General features: G+C 30.6%; 2 protein-coding genes across 2 annotated transcripts; one reads left to right on the forward strand and one right to left on the reverse strand.

The window, feature by feature from the left end:
- Positions 1-7735: 7735 nt before the first annotated feature.
- On the forward strand, positions 7736-9913 carry LOC114190637 (putative 2-oxoglutarate-dependent dioxygenase AOP1). The gene is made up of 3 exons (XM_028079598.2): positions 7736-8135; positions 9093-9411; positions 9565-9913. The coding sequence occupies exons 1-3, from the start codon at positions 7753-7755 to the stop codon at positions 9805-9807; spliced, it is 945 nt and encodes a 314-aa protein (XP_027935399.1). The 5' UTR covers positions 7736-7752; the 3' UTR covers positions 9808-9913.
- A 3995-nt stretch (positions 9914-13908) lies between these two features.
- On the reverse strand, positions 13909-16531 carry LOC114190531 (putative 2-oxoglutarate-dependent dioxygenase AOP1). Its single transcript, XM_028079457.2, has 3 exons — positions 16030-16531; positions 15164-15488; positions 13909-14397 (listed from the first exon to the last, which is right to left on the reverse strand). The coding sequence occupies exons 1-3, from the start codon at positions 16407-16409 to the stop codon at positions 14176-14178; spliced, it is 927 nt and encodes a 308-aa protein (XP_027935258.1). The 5' UTR covers positions 16410-16531; the 3' UTR covers positions 13909-14175.
- Between the last annotated feature and the right edge of the window lie 7608 nt (positions 16532-24139).

Raw genomic sequence — 24139 nt, forward strand, 5'->3', positions numbered from 1 at the left:
AAAGAAATAACTTAAAGCACAATGTGGACCAGATATTAAAACTGACCTTGGTATCCAATATCTTGTTAACCATGATTCCTTATCAAGCCTATTTTTAACTTTTGGGCAGATTGAGCCTTGACGTGATTTGAGCTTTGTTCTGTTGTATGCCCATCTTTTCATTATGTAAACTCTAATGTCTTCCAACATGCTAATGATGGGCTTACTTCTGGTATGAACTATTGCACTATTGAATCCCTCACACATATTGTTCACTAATGTGTCACAATGAGCTCTTGAAGTGAACCTTGACCTTGACCAAAACCTGTTGATTACACTAAATTTTCAAAATCAATTCAGGAAACAAAAAATACAAAGTATATGGAGGATGACGTGCCTTTGTGGAATTGCAATCAAATGTTTGAAAGCATCCAAATTGACCTCCTTAATGTTTCTCATGTGGGCCTCCCAAGCTTGTGGATATGTGGCTCTTGCAGCCTTCCACATGAGTTGATGCAGTATTTTCCCTGGAAATTTTTTTCTGAAGTTGGAGTATAAGTGCCTGACACAAAAGCGCTGGTCCATTCCTGGTAAAAGCTCTTGTATTGCAGGTAACAAACCCTTACATGTCAAAAATTAAAAGCATTAAAAATCATATCATGAAAAAATTGACTAAAATATGAGATAAATAAAATGAAAGTTATAGTGCAATTCACCTTCTGTTGGTCCGAAATAAAGGTGCATGCTGCAGCCACTGTTTCCCCACCTATGTCTTCAATGAGTAGCTCCAAAAACCATGACCGAGAGTCCTTATTCTCGACCTCTACAACGGCATATGCAATAGGTAATATTTGTTCATTACCGTCTCTTCCAATTGCTGTTAATAACTCTCATCCATATTTACCTTTCAGGAAGCACCCATCTAACCCAATGAAAGGCCTACAGCTTGTGAAACTATCCTTGCATGCCTTCAAACATGCATAGAATCTCCTGAAAATTAATTCACCATTTACTTCCTCAACTTTGATCTTCACTGTTGACCCTGGATTGGTTCTCAAGAGCTCGTATGCATAGTCATAGATTCTCTTGAATTACTCTTTATATGAACCCTCCACATTTTTTGCTGCCATTGCTTTAGCCCTATACGCCATATTCCTAGATATTCCTATATTCCATTTTTTGCTCACTTTCTCATGCATATCAGTAACTTTCATATGTGAATTTTCCCTAACAGTTTTTTCCATGTGCTTACTTAACCATTATGAATTCATCAATTTTAAGTTGAAATCTCTGCTATAGGTATGAACATCAATTATTTTCCTTAGTTGCCATGTGTTTATGGCAGACATGTATGCACAATAAGCATACCATGTGCATTTTCCACCAGCACCCACACATTTCATTGAAACTCTCTTCTTATCATTCTTAACAAATTCCAAATTTTTCCCATTTTGAAGTGAATAAGTGCGCATGGCATCTGTGAACTCCTTCTTCTCAGTAAAAAAAGTTCCTACTTCCCATTTGAAATCATACATTTTTTTTGGCATACAAAACATTGGAAACCTACCATAACTTTCTTTATCAAAGGTATCCTCCTCACTATCTGATGCACTACTTAACTCATCAGAATGCCACTCATTATCAGAAACAGGACTGTCTTCAACACTATCTGAATCACTTTGCTGATGTTTCACATTTTTCCTAGAGGATCGTTGTGGTTTTTTTCTATCTTTTGCCTTTGCACACTCATCATCCTGCTGTGACCCATTTTCAACTTCACATTCAATATCACCAACCCACTCATCTTCCATATCACTGTGAACTACACATTCAATGCTAACATCAATTAGTCCCTCATCACTACAAGTCTCAGATTCAGTATCCTCTTCCAGAAGTACATCATCAACATATATATCATCTTCCTCCTCTTCTTCACAAACATCTACATTTTCTTTTCTACCCTCACTATCATCCTCCACCTCATGTTCACCTCCACCCATACCATCCTCCACCTTATGTTCACCTAAACCATTACCAGCTCCCACCTCTTTATCAACTTCACCACCACATTCAAACTGACCATCCTCTTGTATATCTTCTAATCTAGGTTCAGCTTCAATTTGTATATGCTCCCCTTCACCAACACACCCAAACTCGGTACCTTCTTCTATCTCTTCTAAACCAGGTTGAACCCCCTCAATGGCCTCTATTATCTCTGGTTCCGTCATCTTATGTACCACATACAAGTGCACTACACCATTTAGCTTGGCTAAGTTAACCATATGCATAGCACCCTTATCATTTGTTAAAAGTTCTAACCTATCTTCCAGCACTGACCCACCTCCTAAAGAGTACCATAACTCCTTAATATTGACGTGTCCTAACTCTTTCAGTCCACCTACAATCTCAAAATAACTCCACCTGTCCGAGTCACAAAACCACTCTGTAGTTTCCCTTTGAAAGACCAGTTTCCCATTATCATGACATACAAAACTTCCACTGTGGTGGACCACAACTTCAAAGCGATCGTCACACATATCACCCTATATATACATATATACCCACAAATCAATTAAGAAATTACAGTCCCTACCACACACACTGAAATGGGGGACCACAATGAGAAAATATTTAGACACCTACGTGGGAGACAAAAACCATAAAAGAGAACCCCACCACCACACCGAATATGGAAAAACAAACAAACTTTACACACAACCAACACACTTAAACAACATTATCCACCAACCAAATCTTACGCAAAACAAAACAATCACAGAATAAAGTGCACCTCCTACAAATTCTTCTTCGATGAACCACGAACGCCAATGAAAATGACCCACCAACAAGTGAAACCCACGAACGCTACAACAAATGCCCTAATCTTCCACCCTACCCACCTTTTCCTTAGCTTCGCGCTCCACTGCTCAATTCCTGCGACATGAAGTAAATAAACCCTAACTTCAAATTTGTGGATTTGTTAACTTTCGAGATTACCAGCCAACGTCGTTCCAATTCTTTTCCTTTTTTTCGTTTTACAATTTTTATTTTCCACGTCAGTAAAAAAGTCCAACGCAAACTGTCTACTATACATCGTCGTTAAACATTTTAACAGTGTTGACGATTTGCCCTTATTTAATACAATTTTTCAAACTTAAGGACTCAATTGGAACAATTTTGAAGCTGAGGACCCAATTGAGATTTCTTAACCAAAACGAGGACTTTGCGTGTGATTAAACCTTTGAAATAAAATGTCGAGGGTCAAAACAGGCATTTGAAAACTTATGAGAGTGCAGGTAGCAAATAAGGGGGTGCTAGAAGCAAAAGTCGAAAGAAAGAATAACTGCGTTTTATAGGCTTGGCTATGTAGAAATAAGAAAAGATATACTTTTTAGATTTTGGATTAAGGTCTAATTATGTAAAATTATAATTTATTTTTATTCTAACTTGTGATATAATTTAGTCGTCAAATTTTGAAAATAAAAAAAAAAATGTAGTTTTCGTAATTGTTAATTTCTTTATATGGGATCAAGAAAATGTTGTCATGAGTTGTAATAATTTTCTTTGTTCCATGAATGTCCTTCACATCTGTCATATTCTAATTTTGGTTAGCCATAATTGGTTTGAAATTTGAAATACAACTATATCTCTTATGTTAAACTAATTCACTCAATATTTCGCTGTTAAGTTGTTACCATTAACTTTATTAAACAAGAACACCCATTGGAGAACACTTTCAAACAATGTCTTAGGGTTTGGTAAAGTATCGCATGACCCAGAAAAGAGAAGAGGAAGAAAGTTTTGATGTTTTCTTGATGTGGAACAACCTAATTTGTTTCGAAAGATGAATGATTCTTCAGGAAGCCTTGAAACAATGAAGGGAAATAATGCAAGTGAGATTGTTATTTGTCCCAAACCAAGAAGAGTTAGGGTTTTTCCAGCAAAGTCATTAAGATGGAAATGTTGGCAACAACAACTTATAGGTTATATATTTTTTCATATATGATTATAATTATAGTCATTGAGAGATTGTGGTTCTATACGGTTATACGACATTAGTCTTACACATATAAGACCTTAGACACCACTTTTACACCAAAACCTTAAGGCAATGTTGTTATGGGTCTTTATTTTTATATAGTGTTTAACTTTGTCTTTTCTATCAAATGTCGAATTTTGACTCACACTTAGACTATTACCAACAACAACAAGGTGAAGAGTTCAATTCAAAAACAGGGACAGAACATTTAGACATGAATTGTTTGATCCAAGACAGAGATGTTTCGTCACTCCCATTTTTTCTTGGGTCGCCTCCTGTGAGAGTTGATAACCTTTGATCCAAGATGCAGAATTTAGATATGAAAAACATGTTATTCAGTTAGCATCTCCAATTTCATCATCATCTCCTTCTTCTGCTTCATCATCTTCACCTCTGAGAAAAGGTGGGTGTGTGAGAATGAGTTTTGGAATCAAATCTGCTGCTGCTGTTAGAGTAGTAGGGTTTGATTGCCATGTTGGAACTTTTGTTTGATTCCTTGTACATAAAAACACCAAGGATTCAGGGAGTTGTTCATACTGTAAATACCAAATATGGTTTTGAAAAGATGATCATCATCATCATCTTTTTTATTTTGTTCATGTGTGGGATACAACAAAATCATTAAAACAAAGGGAAGAATGAGAATTGTAATAGATTTAGATATAAACATGCACATATTCATAAAAACAAATCTACTTCTCTTATATTTTGTTTATCTCAATTTCGGTTCTTAATTAACAAGCTTAATTTTTTATCTGTTGTTTTTCTATTTTACATAAATTATAATTCAAATATTTGATTCTAAAACTCGGATTAAAATTAATGACTTACCATAAGAAAAAGTTCGGATTACATAAAATTTATTGATAACAAAAAAAATCTATCAATAAATCAAAATTACAAGTAAATTATTGACGATTAATATTTTATCAATAAAGTATTTGTTGATAAATTAATTTAATCAATGGATAAAATTTATTGATAATTACTGACTACGAAAATTTGACAATAATTATTGATAGGTAAAATTTATGATACGTATCTGTCAGTAAATATATGTTTGGTAATTATGACAAATTGGTAAATATTACAACTTAGTTCTTATTTTTTAATAATTTTTTTATGTGAGATATTTTGACACATTCCATAATCTCATCATATAGAATCAAGTTTAATGATAATTTATATATATTATTTTTGTCAATTATCTTTTAAGGACAAAATATTTAAAAAATTCTAGGTTTCAAAATAAATAATACATCGAATATGATTATTGATAACAATATTATTTTCAATAAACTTGACTTTAGAGTAAGAAATATATATGTTCTAAGTAAATTTTGGTAGAAACATAACAATTTAGACAACTCATGAATATCTTATGATAATATATTTTAATACTCGTATAGATAAATAAAAATGTTTTGTCACTCATAAAATATCAAAGACACGAAAACAATTAAATTAATAAAAACATTCTACTTGGATAAAATGGTGAGATGCATCAAATAGAAAAAAAAAAAACAAAACTATAAAAGACAGAGACATGAGGAATTTGACAACGTATTGATGTTTTTTTAAACTAAAATAAACCCTACAATTGTGTTTTTGAAATGAAAATAAACGTTGGTTTATTAATGTTATCTTCCCTTGGTCCCCTTATTGATTTGCATTGGTCAAAGTTCAATGAAATGGACCTTCCAACCTCACAGAATTATATTATATATGGTTTTGTTAGGTTTCCCATATGACCAAGAAAGAAAGAGCCAACGCATAATCAATTAATGCATTTTCTTGGATATTATATTATTACTATTAAAATGAATTAGCATTTGGCAGCTTCATTAATTGTAATTAAAATTCAAATATTTACAATAAAACCAATATTTTGTTTGAAATCATGATTATAACAAGAGTGGTCCTAAGTGTTGATTAGTCACTGAGGGACACATTTGGCTATTAATTTCTAATTCTATATATAACATTATGAATTTGGGACCACAAAATCAAACAAATAACAAAGAGAGAGACCATAATTCTATAACTAAAAATCTGGGACCAGAAAATGAAACAAAATTGGTATTGACATCAATTCAAAATAAAATATATAGAGAAATAATTCTATAATATTAAAATCTGGGACCAGAAATCAAACAAAATTGGACGTATATAAATATATATACACGTCCAATTTAAAAATTATCGCACGAATAATTTTCTTTAAATTGATGAAAAAAAAAATAATAGTTATCTCTATTGACGACAATCGAAAATTACAAAAATGATTGAACACAGACGTGAACCTTGATAAAATTATATTTCAAATAAAAATTTAGTTAATTTTATCCTATCAACATTAGATTGTAAGGTAACGTAAGTAATTGAATTTTATTTTAATGAATAAAATATTAGGTAAATCAATAATTTAAAATATAATTATTCTTATATTTAGTTTTTTACTATAAGAAAAAAAATTACAACTTTACAATCATTTTAATAATTATATTAATTTTATTTGAATTTAATTAATATTTAAAATAATTGAGCCCGAGTGTAATATTTAATAATTGTGAGAGTTGTATAATTATGAAGTGTATTTAAAAAAATAATAATATCTAGAATTTTAAATTTAAAAAAAAATTAATTAATTATTAAAATTAATTTTAAGAAAAATGCATATAATGGTTTTTAGAAATCAAATATATGTTTAATTATATTAATTATTAATAAAATTTAAATAAAATTAAAATATTTAACATTATTATAATAAATATAAATTTTTTTATTATACTAAAAATAAGATTATGGCTACTTGAAAACAATATTTTATTCTAAAGTAATTTGATTTAAAAAAATTTACAATCGCTTTACTTTAATATATAATTTAATGTATATAGTAAGTTTCTACTAATTGATACCGTTATCATAATTCATAATCCAACGTACTCATATCCATTATCTGTGGAAAAATGATAGTTATAGTACACTATTAGCCAATACATTTTTTATATATAACTAAATTGTAATTTATATTATTAAATTTTAAGTATATCATAACAGTTTAATTAAATTAAATTAAATTATGCATTATATTTTCATTTTTCATTTTTTAAGTTCAGAAAAGCATTTTAAGATGAACCAATTAAGAAAATTGAGATATAAATAAATAAAAGATTAATGTAACATATTTATTTTTTTAATATGAATTAATTCATATATTAAATATTGTTACAAGCATCGAACTTTAATAATTTTTTTCTGACACAAACTTTTATAATATTTAACAAATCTATATTTATTTATTTTTATGTGATATTAACTTTATTGTGTAGGTTAGGTTGCCGTATTATTTAGTATAAGTTAGCCACCAGAATGAACCTATCATAGAGTGGTTTGAGGTTCATTAGAAAAAAAAATTTGTATATGATTAGAGCCTTGACACTTTTAACCATTAAAAGTATTGGATTACAAATTTTTTTATGAAATAATGTTTAATTTTGTTATTTTTAGTGAATGTAAAAATTAAGAAAAATAATTTTTTAATAATTAAATTTTGATAATTTTCTCGTGACATCTTCGCTTTTAATTTTTTTTGTTTTTTTTTGAGTTCGTAAGAAAAAATTATAAAATTTCCATTGTCAAAAATATAATTGTACAAAAATTAAACATATCGTGGAATTATTAACATATGAGGTTATATATAGTACTAGAAATCTTAAAAAGACATTAGAAAGATGATGGAAAGGCAAAGTGTGTGTGAATATCCTCTTCCTGTTGTTGACTTCTCCGATGAAAACATGAAGCCTGGCACTGATACATGGGTTGCAGCATGCGAAATGGTGCGGAGAGGATTTGAGGATCACGGTTGTTTCCTAGCACACTTCGACAAGGTTGGTCCAAACCTTATCAACTCCGTTTTCCATGCAATGGAACAACTCTTTGGTCTTCCATTGGAAACCAAAAGAACAAAAACCAGTGAGAAACCCAACCATGGCTACACTGGACAAGTACCCACATCCCCTCTCTTCGAATCCTTCGCCATTGAAAATCCATCCAACATTCAAGATTGTCAGAAGTTCTCAAACATTATGTGGCCAACAGGAAATCATCATTTGTGGTACTTATAATCAAACTTTCATCTTTGTGTCTGGTTTCTTGATTTTTTTTATCCGTAAGAAAAATTATATTTCAACTCTCATTTTTTATTTTCTGATGTGGCTTAATGTGAGTTACTGATTCTTTCAAAGAAAAAAAATAAAGGAATAAATGATGAGAATAAAAGTGGAAGTTGTAGTATTATTGTCATATCGATAAATATTAGTTATTAGATTTTGTTAATGAGTGGAGTTGAACTCACAACATTTCCTATTCTCCTTTCTAAACTCACCAAACCAATCTTATCTTAAGTATTTTGAGAGAGAATCACCGGAGAGATTTATAATACCAATGAGATATGAGTCCAATCCACACATAAGGGATTGATACCACTCTTAACCCAAAACCTAAGGTTTTGGGTAAAGAGTGTCATCAATCTCTTATGTGTAGGTTATGCTCATATCTCATTGGTGTTGTATCTTTCCAATGATCTTCTCTCGAAAGATCCAACAATGGTATCAGAGCCAAAGGTTTGTGTGATGATCAACTCAGACGAGGCCATGTATCGAAAGTCTTTATGACAAAAGGTCAGCGTGTTCCGTGTGTCCAGTTTTGTGAATGGCAGGACAAGGAGTACAAGTAAGAGGGTACTCGTGGCATGAAAGCTTCTGTTCGAGAGGGAAGTATATATCAATGTGAAGGGACTCACACTTGATAGATTATTGAGAATCCAAGAATGAGTTTAAGTCTCACATTAAGTAAATATAAGAAAGTTGAAGATCATATAAGAATGAAGATCCATAATTTGATTATCTTAAGATTTTGGGTTAAAAGTGGTGTCAATCCGTTATGTATGAGTTGGGCTCATGTCTCATTGATGTTGTATATCTTCCAGTGATGTCTCTCGATAGACTCGACACATCTTATTTCTCTAAATTTTAAATGTTGTTAATTAACTAATTTTTATCTGTCTTATCAGTGAAAGTGTGAACGAGTATGCGAAGTTATTACAAGAGCTGGACCGAAGCGTGAAGAGGATGGTGTTTGATAGCTATGGCCTGGAGAAGGTGAAATGCGAGTCGTTCCTGGAATCAACCGATTATAGTTTTCGAAGCTACAAATATATGATACCTGCGATGGATGAGAGCAACGTGGGGGTCAATTCTCATACGGATTCAACCTTTATAACCATACTGCATCAGAGAGTCGATGGATTGGAAGTTAAATTGAAAGATGGAGAATGGTTTCCTATTCATGCCTCACCTTTCTTTTGTGTCTTGGCTGGTGATGCATTTATGGTAAGCTTCTATCATCACTAAACGAATATTTTGGTTTCTAAACTTACAAATATGATAATTTGATCGAAAAATTTTAATTATTTGAATTAGAGTGGTGTCAATTTATAATGTGTGGGTTAAAATTATATTTTATCGGTGTTCTATATTTTGTAGGTGTGGAGTAGTGAAAGGATTCGAGCTTGCGAACACCGTGTGATACTGAAATCAAAGGTAACAAGGTACTCTTTGGGGTTGCTTTCATACAGTACTAAGATGGTGCAAACATTAGAGGATTTAGTCGACGAGGAACATCCGATACGCTATAAGCCATTCGACCATTATTCGTACGTTGGTTTTCGTTTCACAGAAGAAGCCATAAAGTGTACAAGTCGTATCAAAGCTTATTGTGGTATTTAATTTCATGCAATCTATGTATCTTAATTAGTTGATGACTTTTTCATGTATATATGTTATATGACATGTTTAAATGAATCTTATTTCATTCCGTTCTTACATCTTAAAACGGTCATTCATTATTTACACTACATTTGATATCATAAGGTTGATTATATAAATTCATTTCAACAATTAAAATGAGAAACTCTTGGAAATATAGTTATACTAATCAACAAATAAATATTAATTACTACAATGTCAACTATTAAAAGAATTTAAAGTTTATATTGAAAGTATAGATTTTTTTTTTCTTAAGTTGGCTTTTACCACCCGTACAGGAAGGAGATTTGACAACGGTTCTTTTTCTCATTTTATCTCGGGTTTGAAATCGAGATATATTGGGACGAGATCAAAAGAGATCCTTTTTAGTCTCGATTGTCACCCGAGGCCATAAAATTTCTTTTATGTCTCGATTGTAAAAAATTCGAAACCATAAGGTTATTTTCTGCCTCGGGTCATAGTGAACCGAAGCCATACTATTTTTTAAAAGTTTTCTTTTCTCGTTTTCTAAAACTATCATCAAAATGCAAACTGCAGAATTACTCAGATCATCGTTGTATTATAAGTAGTTCTTCAATATCACAGACCAAATACAACACATGGTACATATGCAGCACATTTTAATCATGGAAATGCCAATGCCGCAACAGTTTTCTTCAGCGGGCCTCGTATTGGACAATTGCACAAAAAACACTATCTTAAGTACAGTACATAAAAATCATGCAGCTAAAATGTGCAAAGTTTATATTAGATATGATAATTTTTGCCAAGTCCAAGTAGTTCTTCCAATGGATATGCCCAAACTTGTGTCTAGCTATTAACAAATCATTTTCATGATGCTTCATACTCATTAACACTAGAACTGAGCGAAAAAGGTGAAGAAAAGAAATGTTCACTTGGAGTTGGAATATGCTACGAAGTACTTCCAATTCTGAGATAGAATAAAATCATCTTTATAAAATAGTCCACACCACACTTTACTATAATCAAATTCTCATAAAATAATCAATTAAGTTTTGAAAATTGTTTACAAGAACAAGTGTTTTAGAAAAATTCAAAAAGGAAAAAAAATCCGCTAATAAATGCTTTCTCAACTTCAAATGCTCTATTCAAGTGCTCAAAGAACAAACTTATAAAAAAGAATAACGCTCAATTACAAACACCTCTATATATGCTCTGCGACATACAAGTTTTCAAAAATCAAAAAACAGATTTCAAAAGACTAGACAAACAAGGCCTTAGTTTGTATAATGTTAAACAGGACTGAACCGAAGAGCTAGAAACAGAGAAACTTGTTTTAAAGCAACACTCATCTCTAAAATTTCACTAAAACATTATAAACAATCATAAATGAAAGAGAGAATTTCTAACAGCAAAGAGGATCACTGATTAGTTCTAGTATTTGAATTAATGAACTTAAGTGAAGAAGACAAAAACATAACTCCGCAAATGTAGCTGACCGGCTCAGGCTGAGAATCCATTGGTGATTCCCGCAAACTATAAAAGAAGAAGGTTCTAGGCTTTAGGTTTCGCTTCGAACCTGATGCTGAAGGAGGCGCAAGAGACTCGCCGGAGTAGTGGCATAGAGCAGTGAGAATGTTTGTCGTCAAGTGGTGGCTGTGGTGGACCGTGGCGAAGTGGTGCGACGGAGGGCGTGACGGTGGCGCAATATGGTTGCTTTTCGCGTGCTGTTCGGTGGCGAAGCAATACCGGTGACGCTAGCTTCGTGGTCGGAGACGCAATCGGCGATGGAGGGTAACGGAGGACACAATCGCGACGGAGGGCGACAGTGGCGGAGAGAGAACGCTGCGTTCGCGAGAGAGAAGATGAACAGTGATGGGTTCGCGAGATTTGGGACCCTAAATAAACAATATGACCTCGGTTCTGTAAACACCCAAGACATAAAGTGTTATAGGCCTCGGTCCTGTGCCACCCGAGGCCAAAATATTTGTTGTAAGTGGCAATTTTGTATTACTGAGGGACACTAACGGGTTATAGGCTTCGGTTGGTGAATAACCGAAGCATAAAACAAGTTATATGCTTCGGTTGGATAAAGACCCGAGACAAAAAGGTTAGAAAATTTTTAAAAATGTCACCGCCTCCTTATAGGTTTCGGTCCCGTAATAACCGAGGCTTATAAGACGAGTTAAAAACCAGAATCTGCACTGGTGTACCCACACAGAAAGTTCTGATTCCAAGTCAAATTATACTAACCAATATTAGAAGTGAGAACATTTTACATTAATGACAAGATGATCTGGAATTTAAAACATGAAACACCATTTTTTTACGTATGTAACACCTTTTTATGTTGGTTATGCATATTAAAGGTATTTTAAATGTCAACTATAGGGCCATCACCGATGTAGAATGTAACTTGTGTTTTAAAACATGAATGCTGGTTTTAGGTTATTATGAACTTGTAAAATTAAAATGAGCAAAATCTATAAATATACAACTACATTAGAAACCAAAATTTGTATTCAAATAAATTATTATATAGTTTTACAATTTTACAAATAAATTATTATATAGTTTTACAATTTCCAAACTTTCAAGAATACCATAAGAAGATCACTAATTATCAACGGACACAATTCGTCAATAATAGCAAAAATTCGTTGATGATTTGAGTTTACGAACAACAAAAAATTCATCGATAAAATGATTATCAAGAAATTTTACTGACCAATTGCAAAATTTGTCAATAATTATCAATGATCGCAAATTCGTTGGTAGTTACAGACGATCACAAATTCGCCAATAAATATATTGATAATTATCAACGGATTCTAGATGTCAATGAAATCTATCAAGAAATGTTGTGCTTCGGTCTTTTTCTTTTCCTTTTCTTTCTTCTTCTTCTTATTCCTCTTCTCCCCCTCCACCTCTCCTCTCCCTCCATTATTGTTGTCACGTTCATCGTCTTTGGCTCAGCATCCTCCTCCTCCTCCCCTTCCTATTTCTCTTCCTCTCTTCCTTCTCCTCCACCCGTCTTCCAACTCCAACAACAACCATTGTCACTATCGTCATCAACTCTAGCTTCTTCTCCTTCTTCTCTTTTTCTCACCCACCCCTTAATATATAAAAAAAAATCTCATCAAACTTTGGTGAGAGATTTACTAATTTTACCAACAAATTAATGGATGAAAAAAAATATATTGGTAACACATAATAATTATAAATTACTAATGAAATTTACTAATGGAATCGACTATTAAATATATTACCGACAAAAATATTTGTCAATGATACAAATTTTAATTTATCGACGAATTCATTATTCATGGATATTTTTGTCAATAATTTTAATTTTAATTTTTTTTTATAAATTTGATTTTACCAATAAATTTATTTTTGTCATTTAATTTTTAACAATAATAATGAAAATTCTTGTAGTAGAATTAGGTTATTCATCCATTCCTAACATCTTCGATTGTTTTCACGCTCAGTAATTTATTTTTTTCTCTAAATATACTTGCAACATAAATTGATGGAGGAGTATAACTTTGTGACATATATATGTAAATTGTTAAAGTAATAATAAGACATTATTTTATCCACCTCCAACGAACAATGATTTTTCTTTTTCAATAAAAAACAATTATCATTCACCATTTATAAAAAAACTGTATAGAAAAAAACATAGTATACAAATAAACTGATTGTTTTGTATTTATATAAAAGGCAAACAAATATTGTTAGTTTCTTATACAATCATAACACTAGTGCAAGGAAGGCAAACGACAACGGTTATTTTACACTTTTGACTTCGGATTCGCACCCGAGACATATACTGTCGAGGTAAAAAGACTCTTGTTTATGTCTCGGTTATTAACTCGAGGCAGAAAAAGTAGTTACTGTCTCAGTTTCCTCCAACCGAGATCTAATTGTGTATCAAAAATAAAAAAAAATTTCGACGGTGCAGCGGCGGTGGAAACATGTTTTTCACATCATATAGTTATTTAAAAGTCTTAATGATAATATTGTTAATTAGCTGATAGTACAAACATGTTTTGTTAGTGTATATATGGTTATTATTTAAAAGTTTAATGCCCAAAGTACTAAATAATTAATTATAATTTCGAGGAATTTCTATGTGTTACACCTAATTTTGTCTACACTGGAATTTGGATAATAAATTATCCCTAACATGTTCATCATCCCGAGTTCTCGAATTTTCTATCCCATGTCAAATCCATACATGGATTCACTTTCACACTACAAGCCAAATCAAGAACACGTAACAGAGAAAATACTAAAATCACGCATGAGAACCAAAGCGCAGTGAAGCTCTTTCTAAAGAAAAAACAACATATGAAAAACATATCACACACCACAATAAGCTTTCATATTAGCACTGTAAGTGAAGTTTAGCAATCCAAGATGATGAAAGGGCTTATACTGCACTGGGTGTTCTTCATCAATAAGCTCTTCAGGCACTTTCAGAATTCCTTTGGAGAATGCAAACAGACCAAGAGAGTACCTTGTTTCATTCCCATTCATCACAACCTTATGATTAGGGGACTGTATTCTGTCATTGCTCCAAGCCTGTATTATTAAACTTCTCCGGTCACAACATAGCACAAAATATTTCTCCACTTTTTCTCCTTAATTGTTACAAACAATTAGTTTGATTTATGTAATATCATAATAACATGAATTAAATATGTTTTTAGTTTCATATATAAATTTAGATATAGTTTTGTTCTTCAATTTTAAAAATTAATAGGTACTAGTAAGTCGGACGTCTCATCTTTCCAACTTTATTACGATGGAAAGACGGGATAATCTTAGGATACCCTGACCTCGTCAATGAGACAGGAAAAGGCAGCAAGAGGCCTGTTTTCCGAGGCATAAACTTGTTGCAATGACACAGCACATTTAAGTAAAGCGTAGTGAACAAGAAATCAGATTTCCGGACAAGCCTGATCACCTCCTTAGCAAACAAGTGCGCTCCGACACAGAGCACTTTGTTGAGACCATCGGTCATTACCAAGATGACTCGATTAAGAACCATCTTAAGTAGTGGAAGTTCTTTTAACCTATCAGGTGAAATTTTTTTGGACATGTTAAATAGTATTTCAAATAAATATTTAAATTATTTATACTATTTGACACGTTTCAACTCAAATATTAATTTAAAATATATTTTAACAAATAAGAAAAGAAGTCATTAAATTAAAAGGACTGTATTCATTTATTTTAACATCTTTATTTTGGGTTCACTTGAATTTCTCGAATCATTAAGTTAGAAGTGTAAAGGAAGTAACATAAATGAAAAATATGGCTTAAACAAGTGTAAATTTGTTCTGACCATGAGTCCATCACCAGCCATGACGACAAAGGAAGATGTTGAAGAGAAATCAACATGAATCCAGGCACCATTCCTTGTCTCCACCATGAGTGCATTGACATGATTTTGGTGAAGAATTGTGGTGAAGCTCTTGTCTGTGTGAGCCACAAGACCCAGTTGAGGCTCAACCTTTTCTGGTGCTGTGTGTGCCAAAAGCCTAAGTAGATAACTTGTAGAGCCAATGTATGAGTCATAGTACTCTGAAAGACCATAACTTTCAAATATCATTCTGGCCACCATACGATCCAATTCTTCTGCTACCTTTGCATACTCAAATATATATTTACTACATAAATCCACAACAAGGTACTAAAACCACTTAGTATATAACAATGGAAAGGGTTAAATAAGTTCTTCTACCTTCAAAATGAGTCCTACCAAAATTCCTACTTCCAGTTTTTTAATGTCTTTTTACCTTATATATGTTTAATGAATATACTAATTTAATTTTGACAGTGATTATATCAGTTTCTAATTAAGAGTGTTAATATATATATATATATATATATATATATATATATATTTATTTATTTATTTATTTATTTATTTATTTTTAACATGATAATAGACTTTTAAGTAATGTAGGAGTACTGGACCCAGAATAAATATTTGGGTCTTGAAGAGAATAACATGATAATTAAGCTTTGATATCATCGTATTATATCTACTTCAACTTTACCATTTATATCTCTTTTATATATAATGATTTTGCATATAACCAATAAAAAGTACTAATTTTGAAAATACAAAAAGTTTATCTTAATAGTTATTAATACCATGATCATGTAAAACAATTGAGTGAAGCAAGAAATTATATGGGTGTGTACCAAAATTGATGATTGCCTTTTGGCCACATTTTGTGGGCAAAACTTTGAATTCCCTCTAGGGTTGTTCCCTCATCTATTCCCATGCTTTGGTGGAGGGGAATCTGTGGGAGTTGTCCTACGTAGCCTTTCAATGGTGAACCCTCATATGTGTTTCTTTGTTTGGTTTCATGTGAGAGATCGAAAAGCTCCTTCATGGAGCAGAAAACACCATTTTCGAGCTCTTCACAAGCTTTATCATACACAGCTACAAAACATCCATGTTCTTCAAGTGCTTGCCTCACACTTCTGCATCTTTCTAACCAGGAATCGCTCCCTGGCTTCGAATCTTCCATGCTGAAATCTAGAACAGGAATCATAGGATGTTGTTCTTCAGAACCCATTGTTTATGATGTCTGTCTTAATTATTTGTTTTGCTAACTAGTTTTGAATACTGCTTCAAATTGGATTGATTTTGAAGTTTCAACTCAATAGAACATTATTTACGTTCTTTTATAGAATAATAATGTGTGTATCCAATGTGATCATTTCCAAACAGCAATAAAGTTGGGAACAGCTACACATCACTTCAAACTAAACACTTAATTGAGGCATAAAATTTCACTAATATGACAAACTAATTAAATTAAAGAGTTTTTCTAATATTATCCGTATATGTTAAAGCCAAAAATGTCAATTTATATGTATATGAATATTTTTTAATCTTCTAAAATATTATATATATTAATGAATTATTAGAGTGGTCCTGAGATTCCTCTGGACTATTAGTCAAGATTAAGTTATATAATGATATTTTAGTAATTAATAAATTAATTGCTTTTCAGTCTTAGGTAATATATTTTGTCCAACTACGTAACTTTTATTTGTATGGGTGACAAAGACTAAAAAAATAAAAATTATTTGACAAGTATATGGAGATTTTACTTTAATTTTCAATTGTAAAGTTTAATTAAAAAGGTGTGTTGTACGTAGCGTTGAGTAAGAATGAGATAAAGGAAATTAACTAATTAAGTAATGTATATAACTTATACGCATAGATTGAAATAACTTAGTCTTTTCTAATATTTCATCTATGAACACTAAAAGCATTTATAAAATACTAATTTTTCATATATTTGATAAAATTTCAGCATTAAAGATTATATTATAAGGAGTTAATATATATCAAGATTATACCATTATCACTACAAGAAAAAGTAATATTATCTACTACAGAAATCCGTATATAACACACAAAATTCGTAGGTAAAATAGATTTACCTATGGATTATCTACAGACAAAAATTCGTAGATAAATTAGTCGTAGCAAATTTACGTACGGATTTATCGGTAGGTAAATTACTTACCGATAATTTATCGGTAGGTAATTACCTACCGATAAATTCGTAGGTAGATTTTGTGTGTTACGTACAGATTTCTGTGGTAGATAAGACAACTTTTTCTTGTAGTGTGATAGCAAAAGAATGTTTTTAAAACTGGTTGTTTTTTAGTTTTTTAACAATTGGGTAAATTTCTTATAGAATATTTCAAAATTTTAAATTTGTAAAATTTGTTTAGTTCATGCATTACCATCTTTAACCAATATAAAAAGTATATTTTATATTTTATATATATATATATATATATATATATATATATATATATATATATATATATATATATATATATATATATATATATATATGATATCATGACTTCCAAGTTTTATTTTTGTCTACCAAAACTAGGAATAATAAGAAGTAGGAATAGATACGAAATAGTGTCATTTTCAGAAAAAAAAACATCATCACATTATTTGTCTCGTACACGTGTAATATTTGCAAAAAGAAAATACATATCAATTATTTGTAGTAACAAACACAAAGGGTTCGCATTTTTAATTTTTAATATTTATTTTTAAAATACATATTAATTTATAGATCAATAATATTTATTTTTAAAATATATATAATAAATTTTAAAATAGTTGTTAAATAAAATAATTGTTAAAGAAAAATTTTTAGAATAACAATCAAAATAAAATAAAATTAGAAAAAACAGTTAAAAAAAGAATTATAAAATAAATAATTTTTGAAATAATAATTAAGAGTAAAATTAGGAAATGAAAATGGACACAAAAAGATGAATCTTATATATTATTATAGATATTTATGAGATCCATCGATTTTCGTGTATATATATATATATATATATATATATATATATATATATATATATATATATATATAACTAAAGTTATTTAAAAACAATATCTTAAAATATAAATTCAGATGAAAAAAATTAATTTTTAAAATGCCATTCAAATAAAATTGCACTGTTAATGTAAATATACTTTATCTTTTATAAAACCAAATTTAAACTAGTTGCACCACAACATATAAAAAAATTTAAATTAATCTTTTTAAAAATAAGTTCAAATTTTTGAAGTCTAAATACAAAAATATTAAATCATATTTTAAACAACTATTCAAAAGTTAATATTTATTTTATTAATCAAATTATTTTGATCACTTATTTTATGAAAACTTTCAATCAAAATTCACTAAATAAATATTCATGGATCGGGTACATAATAACTAGAGATGGCAAATAAACTCGTCCCCGTGGATATTATCCGAATCCGTCCCCGTTTTGACGAGGAATCCCCGCATTGGGTATGAGTATGGGAAATCCCCGACTTTTTCAGTTGGGTATGGGGATAGGTATGGAGATGTACATATCCCCGCCATAATACTCGTCCCCGCCATATCTCTATTCTCGTTTAAATTATTAAAATATCTACAATTAATTAAGTAACCATATATATATATATATATATATATATATATATATATATATATATATATATTCTATTTTTTGTTTCTTTTAATTATTTGGTTTGTCATGAAACTTATTCGCATTTCCAAAATAATTTTTATCTTATCATAATCTTTATGTAATTATGTTAAAATGATGTATATTAATTAAAAAAATTTATGCTCACATTTGAATATTTTTATTTTTTTTAATATTTTTATTTATTATATATTTTCCTTTCACATGAGAATGTTTATACTCTCAATTTAAGGTAATATATAAAAAAAATTCTTTACTTATTATTATTATTATTAATTTTTGTTTAATTTGAATAACTCTTTTGTTTCATTAAAATAATTTTCGTTATTTTTCAACCACTGAGTATATATGTTGATATTTGAAAAGTTTTCTTAGTTCTCTAAGATATTTTTCATCTTATCATACCTTAACTATACATTTGATTTCCTTTGTGCGATTTCTTTCGATAGTCTCTCAAATTATTTCTAAAACACACATTTGTTAGTTTTTTAATATTTTTATTTATTGTTTATTATTTTCATCATGTAGAATAATATTTCGATATATTCTATCTAATTATTTTTTATTTTATAACTCATTATTAATCATACTGTAATTTTTTCACTTTAAATTATGTTTGAAGTGGTTAAAATTATAAATATATATATATATATATAATGATATTTAAGAATAATATATGATAATTCAGTACAAGAAAAACATGAAATAGTGACTGATTTAGTCATTAACTCATATCAATCACTATTTTTCGTCATTGGTGGTAGTAGTTGATTTATTGTCTGAATTAGTGATTAAATTAGTGACCAATTCAATGATCGAATCGGTTCTTGATTTAGTAACCAATTTAATTACTAATTTATTTGTAATTTGATGACAACTTTTTTGGTCACTAATGATATTTCTATTTAATTTTAACCACTTCAAACATAATTTAATAATTAGTTTTCTAAGGTATTTTTCATCTTATCACATCTTAATTATACATTTGATTTCCTTTGTGCGATTTCTTTCAATAGTCTCTCAAATTATTTCTAAAACACACATTTGTTAGTTTTTTAATATTTTTATTTATTGTTTATTTTCATCATGTAGAATAATATTTCGATATATTCTATCTAATTATTTTTATTTTATAACTCATTATTAATCATACTGTAATTTTTTCACTTTAAATTATGTTTGAAGTGGTTAAAATTATATATATATAATAATATTTATGAATAGTATATGATAATTCACTACAAGAAAAACATGAAATAGTGACTAATTTAGTCATTAATCCATATCAGTAGCTATTTTTCGTCATTGGTGGTAGTAGTTGATTTATTGTCTGAATTAGTGATTAAATTAGTGACCTATTCAATGATCGAATCGGTACTTGATTTAGTGACCAATTTAATTATTAATTTATTTGTAATTTGATGACAATTTTTTTGGTCACTAATGATATTTCTATTTAATTTTAACCACTTCAAACATAATTTAATAATTAGTTCTCTAAGGTATTTTTCATCTTATCATATATTAATTATACATTTGATTTCCTTTGTGCGATTTCTTTCAATAGTTTGTCAAATTATTTCTAAAACACACATTTGTTAGTTTTTTAATATTTTTATTTATTGTTTATTTTCATCATGTAGAATAATATTTCGATATATTCTATCTAATTATTTGTTATTTTATAACTCATTATTAATCATACTGTAATTTTTTCACTTTAATTTTATAAATAACTTTTATTTACTACAATATAAAAATTTAATGTAATTGCTATTAATATTTTTTTGTCACTATCCAACATATATTGAAGTTCAAAAGATACAAAATCTATGTCAAAATTTTATTATTATATTTATTATTTGTTCTTTGTGTCATTTTGATCAAGTGACGTATTATAACTTTTATTAGTGTATAAAAAAGAGATTCATTAGAATTTAAATAATTAAAGTAAACAAACATTTAAAATATATTTTAATTTGAATATTTGTTTTCCTTTTATATTTTTTTGAAATATTTTTTTATTTTATCAACTAAGTTCATCAATGTTGTAGTTTACAAATTTAATAAATGTTTTAGTTCTCATAAAATTTTATTTGGTATTCTAATCTAAAATGTAGACAATTATAATTTATTTTAAAGTATTTGATATGGAAGAAACAATCATCCTCCTAATATTAAATATTTGATAATATTATGTTTTCTTTACCGTAATTTTTTTTCTTTTATAAAAATTAATATTAGTTAGAACACGGGTACGGGTATGGGTACGAGATTATATCCGTTACCCGGTGGGGATGGGGATGAGACAAAAGTTTAATACCCGTTGAGTTTGGGTATGGAAATGGGATGAATTTTTGATGCGGAGATGAGTATGGGATAACGAAACCCGTCCCCACCCCGCCCCGTTGTCATTCCTAATAATAACCATACCTTCAACGAGCAGGTAATTAAAATGTTTGCAGATATCCATTTACTAACTGGTTATTAATTTAGTCATCAATATCTTCATATATGATATTTTTTCTATCCTTAACCAAACCCCTTGTATTATTAAATGAAATATAGCATCAAGCAATTGAATTATATTTAGTAATAAACTGTTCACATATTTTGTTTTGATGGGAGGCATAATTTCTATAAAAAAAAATACAAATCTTCCTTAAATGATATTTCTTTTTTATATTTCTAAAATTATAAATATGTGTTACTATTGAATCTTCCTCACTTGATGAATAAACCAACCAAGACCACATATTGCGTACAATACGAATGAAATCAATTTCAATTTCAAATCTTACACCTTAGAAATACTCAATATCACACCTAATAACACCATATTATGTCTTTCGGAGGAGGTATTATTGACAATACACCAGATGATTACAAAGTCCGGTTGGCGATTGTTCCTTTTGCCAGTAGGGCACTTCAATGGCACAATGCTTATGTTAAAAACATCGGATTACCCAATTTACCCTCTTGGGATTTGGAGAGGTATGTGATGATCCTATGGCAGAATTAATGAAACTAAGACAACAAGAGTCGATTACCGGAGGAACACTAACTGAGTTGTTTCCTTGGAGGGCTAAAACATGATCTTCAATGATGGTATGCATGTTCCACTCGGTTTCTATACATAAAGCATTTTCCTTGGCAAAATTAGATGAATCCAGCACCCATTCCACCCCATCATCAAAACCATTTAAACATGTCCCTGCCAACATGCCTCCTATACTGCCTAACCCATCTAAGTCATTTGACACTTTCAGACCTCAAACACAAATTACAAAAAGCCTTACCCCAACTTAGAGCTATCAAAATGGATAACCCAGCCTGTCTTACTCAATCCCTCACGGGTTGATCACTTAGTAAGTCAATCCAACCCGACTCACTTATTAACGAGTCAAAAAATTCGAACCCAACCCACTACAAGTTGGTGTGTTAAACAGATTGGCTCACGAGTTCACTTAATTAAAAAAAAATACAATTTTTTTACTTTTTTTAGTCAAAACTAAATTATAATTCTAATTAAAATCTAAATAAATTTTAATACAATCCAAATACAAACTAAAATCATAAAAATACAAATTATCTATGTGTTGGCTAAAAAAAACAACCTAATATGACCCAAATGCAAAATCCAACTTAATAAAAAACACTGTGTGACCATTTATTTGCGGGTTGGTGAGCCAACCCGACTCACCACGGGTTCAACCCAGGTGAGCCGGGTTCTAGGTGAGCCGGGTCAAAAATCAACTTGTATTGAAATTTGTAAAAAAAATTTAACCCAACTCGGCCCGAACTTGTGATAAGCCAGGTTGGCTCGGGTTCCAACCCATTTTGACAGCTCTACCCCAGCTTATATGAGTGCATGACGTGCCAAGGGTTTATGTTACTTTTGTGATGAAACCTTCACTATGGAACATGGTCTAACACCAAAAATTTACAAATTCATGTTATGGAAGTTGAGGAAATGACATAAACCTTAAACGTACATCCCTTGCCGAGGAAATCGTGGAGCACGACACTGTTGACCTGGTAATTTCTATGAATGCTATGAATGGTTTGCCTAGTTTTAAGACTATGAGAATCACTAGTTATGTTAGCAAGAAACCCTTGCATGTGCTCATTGATAGTGGAAGCACTCATAACTTTCTACTTATGAAAAGGAGTTGTTGGCAGTGGTATTTGTAGTTTAGAAATGGAGACATTACTTGTTGCCTAAGAAGTTCATTATTAGAACTGACCATAAGAGCCTTAAGTACATTTTGGATCAGCGATTAACTACTACCTTCCAACAAAAATGGCTTGTCAAACTCTTGGAATTTGACTTTGACATTGAATATAAGCCAGAACGAGATAATGTTGTGGCAGACACTCTTTCTAGAATGGATTGTGAAGATTCAATTGTATGTCAACCTATGTAGGTTCATCAACTCGATTCTAACCTACATCAGAAAATAAAATTATCGTGGCAAAATGACCATTCTATACAGAAAACAATTGTAGAAATCAAGGATAATACAGCCTCTCATACGCACTTTGAATGAAAGCGGGAGGAGTTAAGAAGAAATGGTAAGTTGGTGGTAGGCAAAAATGAAGAGTTAAGAAAGACTTTACTATAATGGTTGCATGAATCAACTGTTAATGGAAGAGATGTTACCCTCAAAAGATTGAAGGTCGTTGTGTATTGGAAAGGCCTCACTAAGGATGTTAAAACTTTCGTCCAAGGATGTAAAGTTTGTCAAGGTTGAGTCGCATGTTGTACTTGCGCACTTGGTGAAATATCTCTTCGAGGTCTTGCACATGCTCTACGACCGTTTGAGATTTTACCACCATGTCGTCGACATAAACCTCCATCCTTCATCCAATCTTATTTTAGAAGATTCTATCCATGAGGCATTGATAAGTAGCCTCAACGTTTTTTAGACCGAACGGTATAACGTCGTAGTAGTAATTCACCTGATCGGTTATAAATGTCGTTTTTGTCCTGTCTGGGGCGTACATGGGGATTTGATTGTCTCTCGAGTAGGCGTCGAGGAAGCTTAACACCTTATGGTCAGATGCTCCATCGATCAGCCGATCGATGCTTGGCAAGGGATATGCACCCTTGGGGTAGGCCTTGTTCAGATCCGTGAAGTCTGTGCACATTCTCCATTTTCCACTCGACTTCTTGACCATCACCATATTTGCTAACCACGTTGTGTACTTAACCTCTCGGATGAATCCTGCTTCTAAGAGTTTCTTGACCTCGCTTTCCACCACTTGCCTTCTTTCC

Source organism: Vigna unguiculata, chromosome 7 (assembly GCF_037176805.1).
Source record: "Vigna unguiculata cultivar grain cowpea cultivar isolate G323 ecotype 2 chromosome 7, ASM3717680v1, whole genome shotgun sequence".
NCBI classification, from domain to species: domain Eukaryota; kingdom Viridiplantae; phylum Streptophyta; class Magnoliopsida; order Fabales; family Fabaceae; genus Vigna; species Vigna unguiculata.